This window comes from Lepisosteus oculatus, chromosome 2 (genome assembly GCF_040954835.1).
Source record: "Lepisosteus oculatus isolate fLepOcu1 chromosome 2, fLepOcu1.hap2, whole genome shotgun sequence".
Classification (NCBI taxonomy): Eukaryota; Metazoa; Chordata; class Actinopteri; order Semionotiformes; family Lepisosteidae; genus Lepisosteus; species Lepisosteus oculatus.
The window spans coordinates 67,248,914-67,272,818 of NC_090697.1; the positions used below are offsets into that span (position 1 = coordinate 67,248,914).

A 23,905-nucleotide genomic window follows, 5' to 3' on the forward strand; every position below is an offset into this window, starting at 1 on the left:
AACTGTAACCCTGCTGTGATAAAAAAGGGGGGTAAAATTATGTTTTTTTCTTCTTAAAAGCTCTGTTTTGGTCATTTAGTCTCGTGTTGTGCTGATTTCAGATATAGGGCAGAGGAAATAACAAATAAGGACCACGGTTAATTGTCTACATTGTTAATTGTTTTTAATTAGCCGAGAAGTATAGCGTTGTAGGACCCAGCACATTCCTTTAGACAGAAACAACTACATGCCCCAGTAGAGCAGCAAATTAAAAAAAAAAAACTTTGAGAATTCTTATCATACAATATTGATTTGTTGTACAGTAAGCACACTAGAATCAAAATGTTGTTATGAACCTGTGTGTGCAATAAGCAATGAACAGCTTCTTGGTCAGAAATGATTAATTAATAGATTTTAATGTATAGTATTGTAGTGAAAGAAACAACCTTTTCATTCAAGTTAGCCTTTAGAAGGAAAGGTTTTGTGGGCACAAAGGGATGATATATACAGATATCCTCCTTCTCATTCACCCATCACTTTACTTACACACCAGCTTGTGCAACCTTTATACTCAACTTTCAAAACGAAGGTGTCACCCTGTCATGATAAAAAGGGTAAAATAAAGGGTAAATTAAATTTCCTCTTAAATTGTGCTTCAAAGAGTTTGGCTTTGCTTGTCCTCCTCAGAGACTAGTTTCCAGTTGTGCAAATCCATTTATATTATCTCTGTGATTGGATTTGTTTAAAATGTATGTGCTAGAGTTTACATCTGACATATATCACTTGCCTAAAGTGTGGCCTGGGCAAATAACATCCTACATTTTTAGCCCAGGCAAACATCTGGGATTATCATGTCTCACGTTTCCACCCCTGACAGCAGATTGTTTTTCTGTGTCTAGCTAATAACCCTGCTGATGAGTGCTTGCTGGGCTCTAGCACTTCCAAAGGAAAACATTTTCTGAAAGACTGAAATAGAGACAGGAATGCTAAATTATAATGTGTGGGAGAGTTCCATGATTTTTGAACCTGCTTTTTGTTTTTATCCTCCTTCTGTCTTTCTATTAAACCTGTCCTTACCTGTATTGCTCTTTTGCCGGGTGTTTCTGTTTTTCCACTCTTACACTAGCTGAAAGGTAGAATCGTTTCAAAACATTCTATGAGTTCAGTTACTAATTTTAGCCCTACGTAGCCCCCACATTGATATTCTTGGGAAGGTTGATTTGATCATAATGATACTGTGGTGGATACACACACACAAAATAAAGTGTGAGAAACAAAGGGGAAAAAGAATTGATTGGATCATAGAATACAAATCCAAATTGTCAAGCACCGTGTATATTAGATTCCTGGGATCCTTCAAAAATGGGTACCATTAATTTCTGCTTTCATCTTTATCTTTCGATGTTCTTTATTCCTTTTTACCTATGCTTTGATGTCATTGATCTTGTATATCTCTGTCTAATAATTATTGTGAAATAATCCAGTCATTTAAAAATGCTTTATTGTGGGACAGATCTTCGATATAAAAATGTATACAGCAAGCTTAAGAACAGGGTTAAATTAAGAACACTGTTTGTCATTTTTATATATACTGTATATACATTACTATATATACCTTCCTAAGTGATTACGTTTTTGAAGAATGGTTGAAGGTATTCATATCTTTTTTCTTTAAAGCAGTTAGGAACCCCTAGATTAGGTTAAATAAGTCCACCATCTTGTTTCACTTGGTGTCTGGAATTTTTAACAAATTAACATGAAAGCTGAGATTGTTATTTATTCATGTGTACTTGCTTTAGTGAATAATAAACAATATACATTTGAATATGAAACAAAATATTTTCTGATCATGTTGGTCACTACTGAAAGACCCACTTTGACACTTTAAAGCTCTCAAAAGCAATCACTGTGATGCTCAGTAATACCATACACACTTAAGATTAATAATGTTTGTTCCATGAATTTTAAATGCATGATTTAATTTTAAATAGGCGATTGCTAATTATGAATACTGTTTTAGTAATCTATTTAGTTTTTCTTCAAGTGAAGCTCTCACTATTTGAAATATAGCACAATATTCACATCAACATCTGGTAGTTGCTTATTTACTAATCTACAGTTTAGAAAAGGACCTTAATTCGAATGATCCATCTTAAAACAACAAGAAATACTCAAAGTAAAACAGCTGATATCCTCAAAATGTAAATAAAACATTTTTATATACATTTTAATATGAACGTTGTTGGTACAGTGATTTTATCTGCTAGAGCTTTGGGCTAACCCATTAAGCAATTAAGTATATTAGTGTTTTGAACTTGAGATACAGATTTGCTTTTATCAGACAACCTGACCAGAAAGATTCAACTTTCCCCTACCCGCAGAATTCATTTCTGTTTGACAGATGATGGAAAAGAGTAAAGATTTATCTTTGGCATTGCTATATTCTTGTAATGCAGATTCCTGCAATTGTAGTCTGTAAACTAAACTACTTTTTTCAAGGCAACAGGGTGATATTAAGGGGTAGAATTATTTTGAAAATTATTTTGACACATGTGAACTGTTAAATTGATGAATGGTTCAGGAGTTACCTACTGACCAAATTGAAATGATTACCAATGTCCACTAATCAGTTTAAAATGATAATTTTCAATACAGCAAAATGGACTACAGTCAGTACAATACAACCTTATTTCCTTTACATAGTTTGAGTTAAATTAACTTTCAGTTCCATCAAGAACCTGAAGGCAGGACAAAAGCGGTCAAAAACATACAGAATTATTCCAATTCAATTAGCACCTCTGATATATATAGAAACATTCAAATGGTTACTAAACCTAAAGGATCTTTGTGCGGTGCTTTCATATTTACACTGCAGAGTTCAAGTTGTCCAGATTTTTAAAACAACATTTGAATATTTCAAAACATTTGTGCCTGGGTAGAAGTATGTTATGCATTAGTGCCTAAAATTGGCATTTATCAAATAACATTTGCTCAGATGCAAATTCCAAGTGCTGTCTGCAGCTGTCAGCTGATAAGGAGAGAAACCACAAACTGAGCAGAGATAATCGGTGGATCTTTTTCAGGCCTGCTGCTCTAATTTCTAATCTAAACTCCATACCTGGATGGATAGTGGGGAATTATGCAATTTGCAGATGGCACAAAAATTGTATGGGAAGGCAGCACGGATACCAAACACTGTGGGAAAAATAAAATATGTGACCTGTTATATTTATTGCAGACATACTGTCTGTAAATTCTAAATATCAAATGGATGGAGGTGAACTTGAAAAGAAGTAGTTTTCATTAATGATTATTAATGTCTTCATCTACAGATGTCTGGAGACATTACAAACCCTAATAAATGATCTGTATATGAAATAAAAAGGTCAGAATTTGAATCAGGGCAAAACTGACAATACACAATACACCATAAAATTGGTCTGCAAAATGTACCATACACGGATAGGAATTTAATGTCTTTAATCTTGAAAAGAGGAAAATACCGATGCAAGTATTTGAAACCCTGAAGAATACTGAGTCAGCAAAAGTAGTAACATACAGTAAAACACTGTACTGACCAAATTTCCAGCCTGATGAGTGGATCAGCTATGTGGTCTCCACTCACATCGGGGCTGTTATTTTGCAAGCTACATTTGCACATGTCCAGATGCCTCAATATCCTCTGTGTCTAGCAATGTCAGTCATGTTGGTGCCTGTGGTGGTGGAAGTCCATTTTGTAGGATAAGGGGCACTAATTAATACAGGCATTTTTAATACCTGTACCACACAAGTGGAAGTTATTAACTGCAGATCGGAAGAGATAACAACGAGAACTCAATCTCCCACAAATGTACTAGGCCCCATCATTACGTCACTAGAATACATATACTGTACTGAGCTCAGACGCCTCCCTTCGGTTTTTGATCAAGCATCCCTCCACCTCATCTTCACTGTGCGGAGTGGGTTGAATATTTTGGAGCTGTAAAACTGTAGATGGAGGTGATAGAAGGTATGTGTTTCATAAATGTATTGACTGGGTTTTTAAATTAGTTAAAATAACTAAATAATAAAAAATATACTGATTTACAAATAGTTTGAAATATTTTTAAAATAAAATCAGTCCTAAGGTTTGTTGGTTACTTTACTTCTTTTGGTACTTTGGACTGATGTGAATATCTTCTACTTCATTAGATTTATTTTTAATATTTTGCTTGTATCTAACTTCTGGAGGTCTATTGACCAGCACTCTGATGGAATTACAGTCTGGTATGTGAAGTACTTTGATTCACTACTATATGAAAACAGTAGATTTAAGACTATGAACCCTTTTCTTTGAATACTGCATCATGTCAATCAGCCACAGCCCCTCTTCCTCCATTTCAAGATAATCTGCATAGATCCTTGTTCTCCCAATGGCAAATAATCCAAAACCCTGTGGAAAAGAGTACAGTCTTCTGAGGGCATATACATAAATGTGACAGCATAAACCAGGCCAACACCTTTAAATATTTTAATTTTTACATTATTTACAGGAAGTATTTTATTTTACCTGTACATTATTTAAAATGATGTGTCTTGTAAGCATATATAAGATAATAGAGTTTACAACAGAAGTTTGAAAGGAAGGTTAGAGCCTAATCTCACACTCTTCTGCTTGCCTATTTATATACAGTAAATCTCACTAGTTGACTCCACAATAGTGAGGGTGGATGGGCAGTATATACTAAGGGCTAGGGTGCCATTCCCTCAGCTAGGCAAATCACAGAAGATGACTTTACATTAAGTTAGTGACTCTGGAGAGCTTTGACAGATCAAGTAGAAGTTCATTCTTGTGCTGGAAAGTAAAAAAGTAAAAACAATGATAGGTGCACACAATTTCTTGGTTGTGGAGCCTTCTTCAGGTGTATCAGTTGAAGGATCAGTCACAGCATAAGCTTTTTGGAAAAACAGATTCTGATCCTGCACAAAATTCCAGGTCCTTCCCTATACCTGCATATGTCTTGCATTGAGATGCCAGGCTAACAAGCCCCTTTCTTCTATTTTCATTTGTTCATCAGAGAAGAACCCAGAATTCTGTATTAAGATAGCAGGCGTTTTTTAATTTTCACTACACATCGCTTCAGAGATCCCGTGACACGATGGCCCAAACCTCTACAGAGACCGAAACCAGTAGGAAGCTGTGTCTGGTGGTGAGCATGTATTCCTTCCTGTTCTGACAGACTAGATTTTTGTACTCCTATGTCATGGTGCAGGTAGACAGATTGTTGTCTGTTTGTGTGCTTTAGGCTGGAGCTTTCCTTTAGTGCGTGCATTATGATTTGGGTTTCCATTTTTCCTTCATTGCTGTATGTTAGATTTTCTGCAGCAGGTGTCGGCTGCTCTGAAGGGTACTTCTGAGTGCCTGTATCCTCCTGATCACTTGTGATTTGCATTTGTAAGTACTCTTCTTCACTAGGAGTGTGCAAACCTGTCTCGGGTTGTTGGATGAACGTATGTATTTCACTGCTCTGATGTTGAGATCTGAACATTCTCTTTACACAATCCTTCCGTGTTCCCCCTGAGCGATGCCTTAGAGTTCTGCAGCCTGTTTCCTGATGATGACTAGAAGTTTGAGTCCCAGAGTTGGTTTGCTGGTTGTTTCCTTGTCTCTGGATATGCTGTATCTGGTAACGGTATTGTGTTTCTGTGTCTTGCTGGTCACCAGAGCTTTGCAGCTTGTCAGCTTCCACAGAGGAGACTGCAGTATCCTCTAGATCGGATGAATGGTTTACATCTGTTTGCTGCTGGGGATCAGAGTGTTGGACTTCTATTTTCAGGCTGTGGTGATGACTTTCTTGGGTCTTTCTGTTTCCACTCTTCTGTGTTTCTATGTCCTGCTCCTGGCTGAAAGAATTTGACAATCCTATGTCTTGTGTTTGGCTTGAGGTTTGTGTCAATCTACCTATAGATTGAAAGGACTTTTCTTTTACCATTTTCTGTCTGCGCCTTAAATCTTTTCTCAAACAATGCTTCCATATACCAGTTAAGCGGTGTATTAGACCCTTGCATGAGAAGATGTTAGTCGTGTTTGTATGTTTATTTTCAAAGCTGTGCTGTGCTGTATGTGATTTTGTTTCCATATGCTCTTGGAAGCTAGCCTCCTCAACACCTGAATTTAAATGTACTGACAAGGATTCTTTCTCTTTAACCTCTTCTTTAGTATAATTTTGTAATGATGTACCCTGTCCTACATATTGTTGGTATATATCTGTATCTGGAACTTTACTGATAGACGTTCTATGTTGGTCCTTTTTGAATATAAAAGATACATTCTGGTTTTCTGTGCTCTGATCCTCTGTAAGAAGTGTTTGAAATGGGAATTTTCTTTGTATGAAAATACGTGATTGCCGTTGTAGAGCTTTATATTTAAATATACATCGCTTCCATGCACCTCTTCGACGATGAAACAACCCATGACATATATCAACAGGTAACTCTGTTTCTGTGTTGGTGTCCTTCTCCATCTCAGGAGTCTCTGTTGGTGTTTCATCTACTTTGTTGGATATATCTTGCTCATCATGCTGTGTTGTGTCCTCTTCTGTATTTTGATCTCCATGAGAAGAGGATTCTATTTCATTCGTGTCCTCGGTTGAAGTGGAATCTGCTGTGTCTGCTCCTTCACTTTCTGGTATTAACTCTTCCTGCTCCTCCTGGTTGGATATGTCTGATTCTGTTTTGTCTTCATTGTTGTCTTCACTTGTATCATCAGCTTCTGAGAGAGTGTCTTCATTTACAACCGGAGTGTCAGTTTGTGATTCTTGATCTTTATTGCTTTCGTCTTGTGTTGTTTTCTCTTCTGTGTCCTCTGATATGCTGTGGTCTTCTGATTCTGATTTATCTCCAGTCTGAATCTCTCCAGTTAACTCACCTTCTGTGTTGCTGTCCTTTTCTATGTCAGGAGTTTCTTCTGGTGTTTCCTCTCCATTACTGGAAATATCTTGCTCATCTTTAAGTGTCGCTTCCTCTGTTGTTTTCTGGTCTTCCTCAGTAGAGCTGTCTGTTTGAGTCGTGTCCTCTGTTGTTGTGTCCTCTGCAGTGTCTCCTTCTTGAATGTTATTTTTGGACTCTTCATTTTCAGTCTGGTTGGATTCCTCTGTTTCTGTACTGCTTTCATTCTCGTTTTCTTTTGAAGTTTCTTCTTTTGAGATGGCTCCTTCATTTTGAGCTAGAGTATCTGTTTGTGTTCCCTGGTCTTTGGTGCCATGTTCTTCTGTTTCTGTATTGTCTCCATTTTGAATTTCACCAGGTAACTCTGTTTCTGTGTTGGTGTCCTTCTCCATCTCAGGAGTCTCTGTTGGTGTTTCATCTACTTTGTTGGATATATCTTGCTCATCCTGCTGTGTTGTGTCCTCTTCTGTATTTTGATCTCCATGAGAAGAGGATTCTATTTCATTCGTGTCCTCGGTTGAAGTGGAATCTGCTGTGTCTGCTCCTTCACTTTCTGGTTTTGACTCTTCCTGCTCCTCCTGGTTGGATATGTCTGATTCTGTTTTGTCTTCATTGTTGTCTTCACTTGTATCATCAGCTTCTGAGAGAGTGTCTTCATTTACAACCGGAGTGTCAGTTTGTGATTCTTGATCTTTATTGCTTTCGTCTTGTGTTGTTTTCTCTTCTGTGTCCTCTGATATGCTGTGGTCTTCTGATTCTGATTTATCTCCAGTCTGAATCTCTCCAGTTAACTCACCTTCTGTGTTGCTGTCCTTTTCTTTGTCAGGAGTTTCTTCTGGTGTTTCCTCTCCATTACTGGAAATTTCTTGCTCATCTTTAAGTGTCGCTTCCTCTGTTGTTTTCTGGTCTTCCTCAGTAGAGCTGTCTGTTTGAGTCGTGTCCTCTTTTGTTGTGTCCTCTGCAGTGTCTCCTTCTTGAATGTTATTTTTGGACTCTTCATTTTCAGTCTGGTTGGATTCCTCTGTTTCTGTACTGCTTTCATTCTCGTTTTCATTTGAAGTTTCTTCTTCTGAGATGGCTCCTTCATTTTGAGCTAGAGTATCTGTTTGTGTTCCCTGGTCTTTGGTGCCATGTTCTTCTGTTTCTGTATTGTCTCCATTTTGAATTTCACCAGGTAACTCTGTTTCTGTGTTGGTGTCCTTCTCCATCTCAGGAGTCTCTGTTGGTGTTTCATCTACTTTGTTGGATATATCTTGCTCATCATGCTGTGTTGTGTCTTCTTCTGTATGTTGATCTCCATGAGAAGAGGATTCTATTTCATTTGTGTCCTCGGTTGAAGTGGAATCTGCTGTGTCTGCTCCTTCACTTTCTGGTTTTGACTCTTCCTGCTCCTCCTGGTTGGATATGTCTGATTCTGTTTTGTCTTCATTGTTGTCTTCACTTGTATCATCAGCTTCTGAGAGAGTGTCTTCATTTACAACCGGAGTGTCAGTTTGTGATTCTTGATCTTTATTGCTTTCGTCTTGTGTTGTTTTCTCTTCTGTTTCCTCTGATATGCTGTGGTCTTCTGATTCTGATTTATCTCCAGTCTGAATCTCTCCAGTTAACTCACCTTCTGTGTTGCTGTCCTTTTCTATGTCAGGAGTTTCTTCTGGTGTTTCCTCTCCATTACTGGAAATATCTTGCTCATCTTTAAGTGTCGCTTCCTCTGTTGTTTTCTGGTCTTCCTCAGTAGAGCTGTCTGTTTGAGTCGTGTCCTCTGTTGTTGTGTCCTCTGCAGTGTCACCTTCTTGAATGTTATTTTTGGACTCTTCATTTTCAGTCTGGTTGGATTCCTCTGTTTCTGTACTGCTTTCATTCTCGTTTTCTTTTGAAGTTTCTTCTTTTGAGATGACTCCTTCATTTTGAGCTAGAGTATCTGTTTGTGTTCCCTGGTCTTTGGTGCCATGTTCTTCTGTTTCTGTATTGTCTCCATTTTGAATTTCACCAGGTAACTCTGTTTCTGTGTTGGTGTCCTTCTCCATCTCAGGAGTCTCTGTTGGTGTTTCATCTACTTTGTTGGATATATCTTGCTCATCCTGCTGTGTTGTGTCCTCTTCTGTATTTTGATCTCCATGAGTAGAGGATTCTATTTCATTCGTGTCCTCGGTTGAAGTGGAATCTGCTGTGTCTGCTCCTTCACTTTCTGGTTTTGACTCTTCCTGCCCCTCCTGGTTGGATATGTCTGATTCTGTTTTGTCTTCATTGTTGTCTTCACTTGTATCATCAGCTTCTGAGAGACTGTCTTCATTTACAACCGGAGTGTCAGTTTGTGATTCTTGATCTTTATTGCTTTCGTCTTGTGTTGTTTTCTCTTCTGTTTCCTCTGATATGCTGTGGTCTTCTGATTCTGATTTATCTCCAGTCTGAATCTCTCCAGTTAACTCACCTTCTGTGTTGCTGTCCTTTTCTATGTCAGGAGTTTCTTCTGGTGTTTCCTCTCCATTACTGGAAATTTCTTGCTCATCTTTAAGTGTCGCTTCCTCTGTTGTTTTCTGGTCTTCCTCAGTAGAGCTGTCTGTTTGAGTCGTGTCCTCTGTTGTTGTGTCCTCTGCAGTGTCTCCTTTTTGAATGTTATTTTTGGACTCTTCATTTTCAGTCTGGTTGGATTCCTCTGTTTCTGTACTGCTTTCATTCTCATTTTCATTTGAAGTTTCTTCTTCTGAGATGGCTCCTTCATTTTGAGCTAGAGTATCTGTTTGTGTTCCCTGGTCTTTGGTGCCATGTTCTTCTGTTTCTGTATTGTCTCCATTTTGAATTTCACCAGGTAACTCTGTTTCTGTGTTGGTGTCCTTCTCCATCTCAGGAGTCTCTGTTGGTGTTTCATCTACTTTGTTGGATATATCTTGCTCATCATGCTGTGTTGTGTCCTCTTCTGTATTTTGATCTCCATGAGAAGAGGATTCTATTTCATTCGTGTCCTCGGTTGAAGTGGAATCTGCTGTGTCTGCTCCTTCACTTTCTGGTGTTGACTCTTCCTGCTCCTCCTGGTTGGATATGTCTGATTCTGTTTTGTCTTCGTTTTTGTCTTCACTTGTATCATCAGCTTCTGAGAGAGTGTCTTCATTTACAACGGGAGTGTCAGTTTGTGATTCTTGATCTTTATTGCTTTTGTCTTGTGTTGTTTTCTCTTCTGTGTCCTCTGATATGCTGTGGTCTTCTGATTCTGATTTATCTCCAGTCTGAATCTCTCCAGTTAACTCACCTTCTGTGTTGCTGTCCTTTTCTATGTCAGGAGTTTCTTCTGGTGTTTCCTCTCCATTACTGGAAATTTCTTGCTCATCTTTAAGTGTCGCTTCCTCTGTTGTTTTCTGGTCTTCCTCAGTAGAGCTGTCTGTTTGAGTCGTGTCCTCTTTTGTTGTGTCCTCTGCAGTGTCTCCTTCTTGAATGTTATTTTTGGACTCTTCATTTTCAGTCTGGTTGGATTCCTCTGTTTCTGTACTGCTTTCATTCTCGTTTTCATTTGAAGTTTCTTCTTCTGAGATGGCTCCTTCATTTTGAGCTAGAGTATCTGTTTGTGTTCCCTGGTCTTTGGTGCCATGTTCTTCTGTTTCTGTATTGTCTCCATTTTGAATTTCACCAGGTAACTCTGTTTCTGTGTTGGTGTCCTTCTCCATCTCAGGAGTCTCTGTTGGTGTTTCATCTACTTTGTTGGATATATCTTGCTCATCATGCTGTGTTGTGTCCTCTTCTGTATTTTGATCTCCATGAGAAGAGGATTCTATTTCATTCGTGTCCTCGGTTGAAGTGGAATCTGCTGTGTCTGCTCCTTCACTTTCTGGTATTGACTCTTCCTGCTCCTCCTGGTTGGATATGTCTGATTCTGTTTTGTCTTCATTGTTGTCTTCACTTGTATCATCAGCTTCTGAGAGAGTGTCTTCATTTACAACCGGAGTGTCAGTTTGTGATTCTTGATCTTTATTGCTTTCGTCTTGTGTTGTTTTCTCTTCTGTTTCCTCTGATATGCTGTGGTCTTCTGATTCTGATTTATCTCCAGTCTGAATCTCTCCAGTTAACTCACCTTCTGTGTTGCTGTCCTTTTCTATGTCAGGAGTTTCTTCTGGTGTTTCCTCTCCATTACTGGAAATTTCTTGCTCATCTTTAAGTGTCGCTTCCTCTGTTGTTTTCTGGTCTTCCTCAGTAGAGCTGTCTGTTTGAGTCGTGTCCTCTGTTGTTGTGTCCTCTGCAGTGTCTCCTTCTTGAATGTTATTTTTGGACTCTTCATTTTCAGTCTGGTTGGATTCCTCTGTTTCTGTACTGCTTTCATTCTCGTTTTCATTTGAAGTTTCTTCTTCTGAGATGGCTCCTTCATTTTGAGCTAGAGTATCTGTTTGTGTTCCCTGGTCTTTGGTGCCATGTTCTTCTGTTTCTGTATTGTCTCCATTTTGAATTTCACCAGGTAACTCTGTTTCTGTGTTGGTGTCCTTCTCCATCTCAGGAGTCTCTGTTGGTGTTTCATCTACTTTGTTGGATATATCTTGCTCATCATGCTGTGTTGTGTCCTCTTCTGTATGTTGATCTCCATGAGAAGAGGATTCTATTTCATTTGTGTCCTCGGTTGAAGTGGAATCTGCTGTGTCTGCTCCTTCACTTTCTGGTTTTGACTCTTCCTGCTCCTCCTGGTTGGATATGTCTGATTCTGTTTTGTCTTCATTGTTGTCTTCACTTGTATCATCAGCTTCTGAGAGAGTGTCTTCATTTACAACCGGAGTGTCAGTTTGTGATTCTTGATCTTTATTGCTTTCGTCTTGTGTTGTTTTCTCTTCTGTTTCCTCTGATATGCTGTGGTCTTCTGATTCTGATTTATCTCCAGTCTGAATCTCTCCAGTTAACTCACCTTCTGTGTTGCTGTCCTTTTCTATGTCAGGAGTTTCTTCTGGTGTTTCCTCTCCATTACTGGAAATATCTTGCTCATCTTTAAGTGTCGCTTCCTCTGTTGTTTTCTGGTCTTCCTCAGTAGAGCTGTCTGTTTGAGTCGTGTCCTCTGTTGTTGTGTCCTCTGCAGTGTCACCTTCTTGAATGTTATTTTTGGACTCTTCATTTTCAGTCTGGTTGGATTCCTCTGTTTCTGTACTGCTTTCATTCTCGTTTTCTTTTGAAGTTTCTTCTTTTGAGATGACTCCTTCATTTTGAGCTAGAGTATCTGTTTGTGTTCCCTGGTCTTTGGTGCCATGTTCTTCTGTTTCTGTATTGTCTCCATTTTGAATTTCACCAGGTAACTCTGTTTCTGTGTTGGTGTCCTTCTCCATCTCAGGAGTCTCTGTTGGTGTTTCATCTACTTTGTTGGATATATCTTGCTCATCCTGCTGTGTTGTGTCCTCTTCTGTATTTTGATCTCCATGAGAAGAGGATTCTATTTCATTCGTGTCCTCGGTTGAAGTGGAATCTGCTGTGTCTGCTCCTTCACTTTCTGGTTTTGACTCTTCCTGCCCCTCCTGGTTGGATATGTCTGATTCTGTTTTGTCTTCATTGTTGTCTTCACTTGTATCATCAGCTTCTGAGAGACTGTCTTCATTTACAACCGGAGTGTCAGTTTGTGATTCTTGATCTTTATTGCTTTCGTCTTGTGTTGTTTTCTCTTCTGTTTCCTCTGATATGCTGTGGTCTTCTGATTCTGATTTATCTCCAGTCTGAATCTCTCCAGTTAACTCACCTTCTGTGTTGCTGTCCTTTTCTATGTCAGGAGTTTCTTCTGGTGTTTCCTCTCCATTACTGGAAATTTCTTGCTCATCTTTAAGTGTCGCTTCCTCTGTTGTTTTCTGGTCTTCCTCAGTAGAGCTGTCTGTTTGAGTCGTGTCCTCTGTTGTTGTGTCCTCTGCAGTGTCTCCTTTTTGAATGTTATTTTTGGACTCTTCATTTTCAGTCTGGTTGGATTCCTCTGTTTCTGTACTGCTTTCATTCTCGTTTTCATTTGAAGTTTCTTCTTCTGAGATGGCTCCTTCATTTTGAGCTAGAGTATCTGTTTGTGTTCCCTGGTCTTTGGTGCCATGTTCTTCTGTTTCTGTATTGTCTCCATTTTGAATTTCACCAGGTAACTCTGTTTCTGTGTTGGTGTCCTTCTCCATCTCAGGAGTCTCTGTTGGTGTTTCATCTACTTTGTTGGATATATCTTGCTCATCATGCTGTGTTGTGTCCTCTTCTGTATTTTGATCTCCATGAGAAGAGGATTCTATTTCATTCGTGTCCTCGGTTGAAGTGGAATCTGCTGTGTCTGCTCCTTCACTTTCTGGTGTTGACTCTTCCTGCTCCTCCTGGTTGGATATGTCTGATTCTGTTTTGTCTTCGTTTTTGTCTTCACTTGTATCATCAGCTTCTGAGAGAGTGTCTTCATTTACAACGGGAGTGTCAGTTTGTGATTCTTGATCTTTATTGCTTTTGTCTTGTGTTGTTTTCTCTTCTGTGTCCTCTGATATGCTGTGGTCTTCTGATTCTGATTTATCTCCAGTCTGAATCTCTCCAGTTAACTCACCTTCTGTGTTGCTGTCCTTTTCTATGTCAGGAGTTTCTTCTGGTGTTTCCTCTCCATTACTGGAAATTTCTTGCTCATCTTTAAGTGTCGCTTCCTCTGTTGTTTTCTGGTCTTCCTCAGTAGAGCTGTCTGTTTGAGTCGTGTCCTCTGTTGTTGTGTCCTCTGCAGTGTCTCCTTCTTGAATGTTATTTTTGGACTCTTCATTTTCAGTCTGGTTGGATTCCTCTGTTTCTGTACTGCTTTCATTCTCGTTTTCATTTGAAGTTTCTTCTTCTGAGATGGCTCCTTCATTTTGAGCTAGAGTATCTGTTTGTGTTCCCTGGTCTTTGGTGCCATGTTCTTCTGTTTCTGTATTGTCTCCATTTTGAATTTCACCAGGTAACTCTGTTTCTGTGTTGGTGTCCTTCTCCATCTCAGGAGTCTCTGTTGGTGTTTCATCTACTTTGTTGGATATATCTTGCTCATCATGCTGTGTTGTGTCCTCTTCTGTATGTTGATCTCCATGAGAAGAGGATTCTATTTCATTTGTGTCCTCGGTTGAAGTGGAATCTGCTGTGTCTGCTCCTTCACTTTCTGGTTTTGACTCTTCCTGCTCCTCCTGGTTGGATATGTCTGATTCTGTTTTGTCTTCATTGTTGTCTTCACTTGTATCATCAGCTTCTGAGAGAGTGTCTTCATTTACAACCGGAGTGTCAGTTTGTGATTCTTGATCTTTATTGCTTTCGTCTTGTGTTGTTTTCTCTTCTGTTTCCTCTGATATGCTGTGGTCTTCTGATTCTGATTTATCTCCAGTCTGAATCTCTCCAGTTAACTCACCTTCTGTGTTGCTGTCCTTTTCTATGTCAGGAGTTTCTTCTGGTGTTTCCTCTCCATTACTGGAAATTTCTTGCTCATCTTTAAGTGTCGCTTCCTCTGTTGTTTTCTGGTCTTCCTCAGTAGAGCTGTCTGTTTGAGTCGTGTCCTCTGTTGTTGTGTCCTCTGCAGTGTCTCCTTTTTGAATGTTATTTTTGGACTCTTCATTTTCAGTCTGGTTGGATTCCTCTGTTTCTGTACTGCTTTCATTCTCGTTTTCATTTGAAGTTTCTTCTTCTGAGATGGCTCCTTCATTTTGAGCTAGAGTATCTGTTTGTGTTCCCTGGTCTTTGGTGCCATGTTCTTCTGTTTCTGTATTGTCTCCATTTTGAATTTCACCAGGTAACTCTGTTTCTGTGTTGGTGTCCTTCTCCATCTCAGGAGTCTCTGTTGGTGTTTCATCTACTTTGTTGGATATATCTTGCTCATCATGCTGTGTTGTGTCCTCTTCTGTATTTTGATCTCCATGAGAAGAGGATTCTATTTCATTCGTGTCCTCGGTTGAAGTGGAATCTGCTGTGTCTGCTCCTTCACTTTCTGGTGTTGACTCTTCCTGCTCCTCCTGGTTGGATATGTCTGATTCTGTTTTGTCTTCGTTTTTGTCTTCACTTGTATCATCAGCTTCTGAGAGAGTGTCTTCATTTACAACGGGAGTGTCAGTTTGTGATTCTTGATCTTTATTGCTTTTGTCTTGTGTTGTTTTCTCTTCTGTGTCCTCTGATATGCTGTGGTCTTCTGATTCTGATTTATCTCCAGTCTGAATCTCTCCAGTTAACTCACCTTCTGTGTTGCTGTCCTTTTCTATGTCAGGAGTTTCTTCTGGTGTTTCCTCTCCATTACTGGAAATTTCTTGCTCATCTTTAAGTGTCGCTTCCTCTGTTGTTTTCTGGTCTTCCTCAGTAGAGCTGTCTGTTTGAGTCGTGTCCTCTGTTGTTGTGTCCTCTGCAGTGTCTCCTTCTTGAATGTTATTTTTGGACTCTTCATTTTCAGTCTGGTTGGATTCCTCTGTTTCTGTACTGCTTTCATTCTCGTTTTCATTTGAAGTTTCTTCTTCTGAGATGGCTCCTTCATTTTGAGCTAGAGTATCTGTTTGTGTTCCCTGGTCTTTGGTGCCATGTTCTTCTGTTTCTGTATTGTCTCCATTTTGAATTTCACCAGGTAACTCTGTTTCTGTGTTGGTGTCCTTCTCCATCTCAGGAGTCTCTGTTGGTGTTTCATCTACTTTGTTGGATATATCTTGCTCATCATGCTGTGTTGTGTCCTCTTCTGTATGTTGATCTCCATGAGAAGAGGATTCTATTTCATTTGTGTCCTCGGTTGAAGTGGAATCTGCTGTGTCTGCTCCTTCACTTTCTGGTTTTGACTCTTCCTGCTCCTCCTGGTTGGATATGTCTGATTCTGTTTTGTCTTCATTGTTGTCTTCACTTGTATCATCAGCTTCTGAGAGAGTGTCTTCATTTACAACCGGAGTGTCAGTTTGTGATTCTTGATCTTTATTGCTTTCGTCTTGTGTTGTTTTCTCTTCTGTTTCCTCTGATATGCTGTGGTCTTCTGATTCTGATTTATCTCCAGTCTGAATCTCTCCAGTTAACTCACCTTCTGTGTTGCTGTCCTTTTCTATGTCAGGAGTTTCTTCTGGTGTTTCCTCTCCATTACTGGAAATATCTTGCTCATCTTTAAGTGTCGCTTCCTCTGTTGTTTTCTGGTCTTCCTCAGTAGAGCTGTCTGTTTGAGTCGTGTCCTCTGTTGTTGTGTCCTCTGCAGTGTCTCCTTCTTGAATGTTATTTTTGGACTCTTCATTTTCAGTCTGGTTGGATTCCTCTGTTTCTGTACTGCTTTCATTCTCGTTTTCTTTTGAAGTTTCTTCTTTTGAGATGACTCCTTCATTTTGAGCTAGAGTATCTGTTTGTGTTCCCTGGTCTTTGGTGCCATGTTCTTCTGTTTCTGTATTGTCTCCATTTTGAATTTCACCAGGTAACTCTGTTTCTGTGTTGGTGTCCTTCTCCATCTCAGGAGTCTCTGTTGGTGTTTCATCTACTTTGTTGGATATATCTTGCTCATCCTGCTGTGTTGTGTCCTCTTCTGTATTTTGATCTCCATGAGAAGAGGATTCTATTTCATTCGTGTCCTCGGTTGAAGTGGAATCTGCTGTGTCTGCTCCTTCACTTTCTGGTTTTGACTCTTCCTGCCCCTCCTGGTTGGATATGTCTGATTCTGTTTTGTCTTCATTGTTGTCTTCACTTGTATCATCAGCTTCTGAGAGACTGTCTTCATTTACAACCGGAGTGTCAGTTTGTGATTCTTGATCTTTATTGCTTTCGTCTTGTGTTGTTTTCTCTTCTGTTTCCTCTGATATGCTGTGGTCTTCTGATTCTGATTTATCTCCAGTCTGAATCTCTCCAGTTAACTCACCTTCTGTGTTGCTGTCCTTTTCTATGTCAGGAGTTTCTTCTGGTGTTTCCTCTCCATTACTGGAAATTTCTTGCTCATCTTTAAGTGTCGCTTCCTCTGTTGTTTTCTGGTCTTCCTCAGTAGAGCTGTCTGTTTGAGTCGTGTCCTCTGTTGTTGTGTCCTCTGCAGTGTCTCCTTCTTGAATGTTATTTTTGGACTCTTCATTTTCAGTCTGGTTGGATTCCTCTGTTTCTGTACTGCTTTCATTCTCGTTTTCTTTTGAAGTTTCTTCTTTTGAGATGACTCCTTCATTTTGAGCTAGAGTATCTGTTTGTGTTCCCTGGTCTTTGGTGCCATGTTCTTCTGTTTCTGTATTGTCTCCATTTTGAATTTCACCAGGTAACTCTGTTTCTGTGTTGGTGTCCTTCTCCATCTCAGGAGTCTCTGTTGGTGTTTCATCTACTTTGTTGGATATATCTTGCTCATCCTGCTGTGTTGTGTCCTCTTCTGTATTTTGATCTCCATGAGAAGAGGATTCTATTTCATTCGTGTCCTCGGTTGAAGTGGAATCTGCTGTGTCTGCTCCTTCACTTTCTGGTTTTGACTCTTCCTGCCCCTCCTGGTTGGATATGTCTGATTCTGTTTTGTCTTCATTGTTGTCTTCACTTGTATCATCAGCTTCTGAGAGATTGTCTTCATTTACAACCGGAGTGTCAGTTTGTGATTCTTGATCTTTATTGCTTTCGTCTTGTGTTGTTTTCTCTTCTGTTTCCTCTGATATGCTGTGGTCTTCTGATTCTGATTTATCTCCAGTCTGAATCTCTCCAGTTAACTCACCTTCTGTGTTGCTGTCCTTTTCTATGTCAGGAGTTTCTTCTGGTGTTTCCTCTCCATTACTGGAAATTTCTTGCTCATCTTTAAGTGTCGCTTCCTCTGTTGTTTTCTGGTCTTCCTCAGTAGAGCTGTCTGTTTGAGTCGTGTCCTCTGTTGTTGTGTCCTCTGCAGTGTCTCCTTTTTGAATGTTATTTTTGGACTCTTCATTTTCAGTCTGGTTGGATTCCTCTGTTTCTGTACTGCTTTCATTCTCGTTTTCATTTGAAGTTTCTTCTTCTGAGATGGCTCCTTCATTTTGAGCTAGAGTATCTGTTTGTGTTCCCTGGTCTTTGGTGCCATGTTCTTCTGTTTCTGTATTGTCTCCATTTTGAATTTCACCAGGTAACTCTGTTTCTGTGTTGGTGTCCTTCTCCATCTCAGGAGTCTCTGTTGGTGTTTCATCTACTTTGTTGGATATATCTTGCTCATCATGCTCTGTTGTGTCCTCTTCTGTATTTTGATCTCCATGAGAAGAGGATTCTATTTCATTCGTGTCCTCGGTTGAAGTGGAATCTGCTGTGTCTGCTCCTTCACTTTCTGGTGTTGACTCTTCCTGCTCCTCCTGGTTGGATATGTCTGATTCTGTTTTGTCTTCGTTTTTGTCTTCACTTGTATCATCAGCTTCTGAGAGAGTGTCTTCATTTACAACGGGAGTGTCAGTTTGTGATTCTTGATCTTTATTGCTTTTGTCTTGTGTTGTTTTCTCTTCTGTGTCCTCTGATATGCTGTGGTCTTCTGATTCTGATTTATCTCCAGTCTGAATCTCTCCAGTTAACTCACCTTCTGTGTTGCTGTCCTTTTCTATGTCAGGAGTTTCTTCTGGTGTTTCCTCTCCATTACTGGAAATATCTTGCTCATCTTTAAGTGTCGCTTCCTCTGTTGTTTTCTGGTCTTCCTCAGTAGAGCTGTCTGTTTGAGTCGTGTCCTCTGTTGTTGTGTCCTCTGCAGTGTCTCCTTCTTGAATGTTATTTTTGGACTCTTCATTTTCAGTCTGGTTGGATTCCTCTGTTTCTGTACTGCTTTCATTCTCGTTTTCTTTTGAAGTTTCTTCTTTTGAGATGACTCCTTCATTTTGAGCTAGAGTATCTGTTTGTGTTCCCTGGTCTTTGGTGCCATGTTCTTCTGTTTCTGTATTGTCTCCATTTTGAATTTCACCAGGTAACTCTGTTTCTGTGTTGGTGTCCTTCTCCATCTCAGGAGTCTCTGTTGGTGTTTCATCTACTTTGTTGGATATATCTTGCTCATCCTGCTGTATTGTGTCCTCTTCTGTATTTTGATCTCCATGAGAAGAGGATTCTATTTCATTTGTGTCCTCGGTTGAAGTGGAATCTCCTGTGTCTGCTCCTTCACTTTCTGGTTTTGACTCTTCCTGCTCCTCCTGGTTGGATATGTCTGATTCTGTTTTGTCTTCATTGTTGTCTTCACTTGTATCATCAGCTTCTGAGAGAGTATCTTCATTTACAACCGGAGTGTCAGTTTGTGATTCTTGATCTTTATTGCTTTCGTCTTGTGTTGTTTTCTCTTCTGTTTCCTCTGATATGCTGTGGTCTTCTGATTCTGATTTATCTCCAGTCTGAATCTCTCCAGTTAACTCACCTTCTGTGTTGCTGTCCTTTTCTATGTCAGGAGTTTCTTCTGGTGTTTCCTCTCCATTACTGGAAATTTCTTGCTCATCTTTAAGTGTCGCTTCCTCTGTTGTTTTCTGGTCTTCCTCAGTAGAGCTGTCTGTTTGAGTCGTGTCCTCTGTTGTTGTGTCCTCTGCAGTGTCTCCTTCTTGAATGTTATTTTTGGACTCTTCATTTTCAGTCTGGTTGGATTCCTCTGTTTCTGTACTGCTTTCATTCTCGTTTTCATTTGAAGTTTCTTCTTCTGAGATGGCTCCTTCATTTTGAGCTAGAGTATCTGTTTGTGTTCCCTGGTCTTTGGTGCCATGTTCTTCTGTTTCTGTATTGTCTCCATTTTGAATTTCACCAGGTAACTCTGTTTCTGTGTTGGTGTCCTTCTCCATCTCAGGAGTCTCTGTTGGTGTTTCATCTACTTTGTTGGATACATCTTGCTCATCATGCTGTGTTGTGTCCTCTTCTGTATTTTGATCTCCATGAGAAGAGGATTCTATTTCATTCGTGTCCTCGGTTGAAGTGGAATCTGCTGTGTCTGCTCCTTCACTTTCTGGTGTTGACTCTTCCTGCTCCTCCTGGTTGGATATGTCTGATTCTGTTTTGTTTTCGTTTTTGTCTTCACTTGTATCCTGAGCTTCTGAGAGAGTGTCTTCATTTACAACGGGAGTGTCAGTTTGTGATTCTTGATCTTTATTGCTTTCGCCTTGTGTTGTTTTCTCTTCTGTGTCCTCTGATAAGCTGTGGTCTTCTGATTCTGATTTATCTCCAGTCTGAATCTCTCCAGTTAACTCACCTTCTGTGTTGCTGTCCTTTTCTATGTCAGGAGTTTCTTCTGGTGTTTCCTCTCCATTACTGGAAATTTCTTGCTCATCTTTAAGTGTCGCTTCCTCTGTTGTTTTCTGGTCTTCCTCAGTAGAGCTGTCTGTTTGAGTCGTGTCCTCTGTTGTTGTGTCCTCTGCAGTGTCTCCTTCTTGAATGTTATTTTTGGACTCTTCATTTTCAGTCTGGTTGGATTCCTCTGTTTCTGTACTGCTTTCATTCTCGTTTTCATTTGAAGTTTCTTCTTCTGAGATGGCTCCTTCATTTTGAGCTAGAGTATCTGTTTGTGTTCCCTGGTCTTTGGTGCCATGTTCTTCTGTTTCTGTATTGTCTCCATTTTGAATTTCACCAGGTAACTCTGTTTCTGTGTTGGTGTCCTTCTCCATCTCAGGAGTCTCTGTTGGTGTTTCATCTACTTTGTTGGATATATCTTGCTCATCCTGCTGTGTTGTGTCCTCTTCTGTATGTTGATCTCCATGAGAAGAGGATTCTATTTCATTCGTGTCCTCGGTTGAAGTGGAATCTGCTGTGTCTGCTCCTTCACTTTCTGGTTTTGACTCTTCCTGCTCCTCCTGGTTGGATATGTCTGATTCTGTTTTGTCTTCATTGTTGTCTTCACTTGTATCATCAGCTTCTGAGAGAGTGTCTTCATTTACAACCGGAGTGTCAGTTTGTGATTCTTGATCTTTATTGCTTTCGTCTTGTGTTGTTTTCTCTTCTGTTTCCTCTGATATGCTGTGGTCTTCTGATTCTGATTTATCTCCAGTCTGAATCTCTCCAGTTAACTCACCTTCTGTGTTGCTGTCCTTTTCTATGTCAGGAGTTTCTTCTGGTGTTTCCTCTCCATTACTGGAAATTTCTTGCTCATCTTTAAGTGTCGCTTCCTCTGTTGTTTTCTGGTCTTCCTCAGTAGAGCTGTCTGTTTGAGTCGTGTCCTCTGTTGTTGTGTCCTCTGCAGTGTCTCCTTCTTGAATGTTATTTTTGGACTCTTCATTTTCAGTCTGGTTGGATTCCTCTGTTTCTGTACTGCTTTCATTCTCGTTTTCATTTGAAGTTTCTTTTTCTGAGATGGCTCCTTCATTTTGAACTAGAGTATCCGTTTGTGTTTCCTGGTCTTTGGTGCCATGTTCTTCTGTTTCTGTATTGTCTCCATTTTGAATTTCACCAGGTAACTCTGTTTCTGTGTTGGTGTTCTTCTCCATCTCAGGAGTCTCTGTTGGTGTTTCATCTACTTTGTTGGATATATCTTGCTCATCATGCTGTGTTGTGTCCTCTTCTGTATTTTGATCTCCATGAGAAGAGGATTCTATTTCATTCGTGTCCTCGGTTGAAGTGGAATCTGCTGTGTCTGCTCCTTCACTTTCTGGTTTTGACTCTTCCTGCTCCTCCTGGTTGGATATGTCTGATTCTGTTTTGTCTTCATTGTTGTCTTCACTTGTATCCTGAGCTTCTGAAAGAGTGTCTTCATTTACAACGTGAGTGTCAGTTTGTGATTCTTGATCTTTATTGCTTTCGTCTTGTGTTGTTTTCTCTTCTGTGTCCTCTGATATGCTGTGGTCTTCTGATTCTGATTTATCTCCAGTCTGAATCTCTCCAGTTAACTCACCTTCTGTGTTGCTGTCCTTTTCTATGTCAGGAGTTTCTTCTGGTGTTTCCTCTCCATTACTGGAAATATCTTGCTCATCTTTAAGGGTCGCTTCCTCTGTTTTTTTCTGGTCATCCTCATTAGAGCTGTCTGTTTGAGTCGTGGCCTCTGTTGTTGTGTCCTCTGCAGTGTCTCCTTCTTGAATGTTATTTTTGGACTCTTCATTTTCAGTCTGTTTGGATTCCTCTGTTTCTGTACTGCTTTCATTCTTGTTTTCATTTGAAGTTTCTTCTTCTGAGATGGCTCCTTCATTTTGAGCTAGAGTATCTGTTTGTGTTCCCTGGTCTTTGGTGCCATGTTCTTCTGTTTCTGTATTGTCTCCATTTTGAATTTCACCAGGTAACTCTGTTTCTGTGTTGGTGTCCTTCTCCATCTCAGGAGTCTCTGTTGGTGTTTCATCTACTTTGTTGGATATATCTTGCTCATCATGCTGTGTTGTGTCCTCTTCTGTATTTTGATCTCCATGAGAAGAGGATTCTATTTCATTCGTGTCTGCGGTTGTAGTGGATTCTGCTGTGTCTGCTTCTTCACTTTCTGGTTTTGACCCTTCCTGCTCCTCCTGGTTGGATATGTCTGATTCTGTTTTGTCTTCATTTTTGTATTCACTTGTATCCTGAGCTTCTGAGAGAGTGTCTTCATTTACAACGGGAGTGTCACTTTGTGATTCTTGATCTTTATTGCTTTCGTCTTGTGTTGTTTTCTCTTCTGTGTCCTCTGATATACTGTGGTCTTCTGATTCTGATTTATCTCCAGTCTGAATCTCTCCAGTTAACTCACCTTCTGTGTTGCTGTCCTTTTCTATGTCAGGAGTTTCTTCTGGTGTTTCCTCTCCATTACTGGAAATATCTTGCTCATCTTTAAGTGTCGCTTCCTCTGTTGTTTTCTGGTCTTCTTCAGTAGAGCTGTCTTTTTGATTTTTAGCAAGAGTACCCATTTTTGATTCATCCTCTTTGGTTCTGTATTCTTCTGGTTCTGTTTTTTTTCCATTTTGAATTTCCCCAGATAGCTCAGTTTCTGTGTTGGTGTCCATGTGCACCTCTGGAGTCTCTTTTGATTCTGAGTGATCTGCATTCTGAATCTCTTTAGCTAATTTATTTCCTGTGGTGGTATCACCAGGAGTCTTCTTTAGTGTTTGTTCTGTATTATCGTAAATTTTGTTTTCATTCTTCATTGTTGTTTCCTCTGTTGGTCTGTGGTCTTTGTCAGTAGAGGAGTCTTTTTGATTCTTCACCTCAAATGTTGTGGACTCTGAAGTGTTTTCTGTTACAGTGTGTGCTGCTTTTAAATGTTGCATTTCAAATGTAATGTGCCTTTGGCCATTATCTTCTAGAAGCTGAGATTTAATTTTTTTATGTGGTTGGTGTTCATCACTGAATGCATTTTTTTCATTTTTTTTGTTTGATGTCTTTGTGGTTTCAGGTTTTTTGTTGTTGGCTTGCCCATTGACAGACATTTGTGTATAGGAAGTTTGTTTTCTGACTGGAATGTTGACATTTGTTTGCTTGAAACTTTGTGTTTCAATATTGTTCTTCTGTTCACTAGACAATATATGTATTTGATTGATATTGCAAAAGTATATAATTTCCATTTGAAAATCAGATTTTTGTACATGTAAATCTTTTTCCTTTCTAATACACATTCTTCTCTTTTCTGTTTTTTTCATAGTAATCTGTGCTTTCTTTTCTGTTGTAGTGCATATGTACACTGTCTCCTCTTCTAGTCGTGATTTTGTTTTTTTGATACATTTGCTTTTCGTTTCATGTTGTTGGTTGAATGTCTGGGTCACATAGTCAGTTTTGTCAGTGTATATTCCCTCTCCTGTCTTCTGTATTTTTCTAGTGAATGTTTTTACTGACTTGATTGTTGGGGTTTTTTGTTTCTGTTTCAAGCAGCGAAATTCTAAGTTAAACTGTTTAAATGAGGTTTTAATTTCTTTTTTGTATCTAATGCACTTCCAGACCCTGGTCCGCCATACTCTGGAGGTGTGTTTTGTTAATGTTTTGTGCTGGATGGAGGTTTCCATTATTTGTATGCTTTTTTGGTTCTCATTCACTGTTTTACTTGAAATTTCCTTTTCGGTGTCTGGGCTGTGATCCAAATAAGTGGGTTCTGTTCCTGCTTCTATCTCTTTATTATTTGTAGTATCTTGAAATTTATTTTCTTCTACTTCATATGATGGGTTTTCACCTTCATAAGTAGATGTGTCTCTTCTTGTTGTGTTATCAAATGATGTTGTTTCAGCTCCTGTCTTTAATAACTCTAATTCTGCATGGTTTTCATTTTCAATTGAAG

The 23,905-nt window shown here is 39.5% G+C and overlaps 1 protein-coding gene across 1 annotated transcript in view; it reads right to left on the reverse strand.

Moving 5' to 3' along the window:
- Positions 1–5,548: 5,548 nt before the first annotated feature.
- The window catches only part of LOC138225565 (serine-rich adhesin for platelets-like), a 35,413-nt gene continuing 17,056 nt past the window's right edge, over positions 5,549–23,905 (reverse strand). The window contains exons 3-4 of the mRNA XM_069186009.1: positions 6,447–22,711; positions 5,549–5,728 (exon numbers count right to left, since the gene is read on the reverse strand). Coding sequence (XP_069042110.1) covers positions 5,549–5,728; positions 6,447–22,711 — 16,445 coding nt within the window. The remainder of the gene's footprint in view (positions 5,729–6,446; positions 22,712–23,905) is intronic.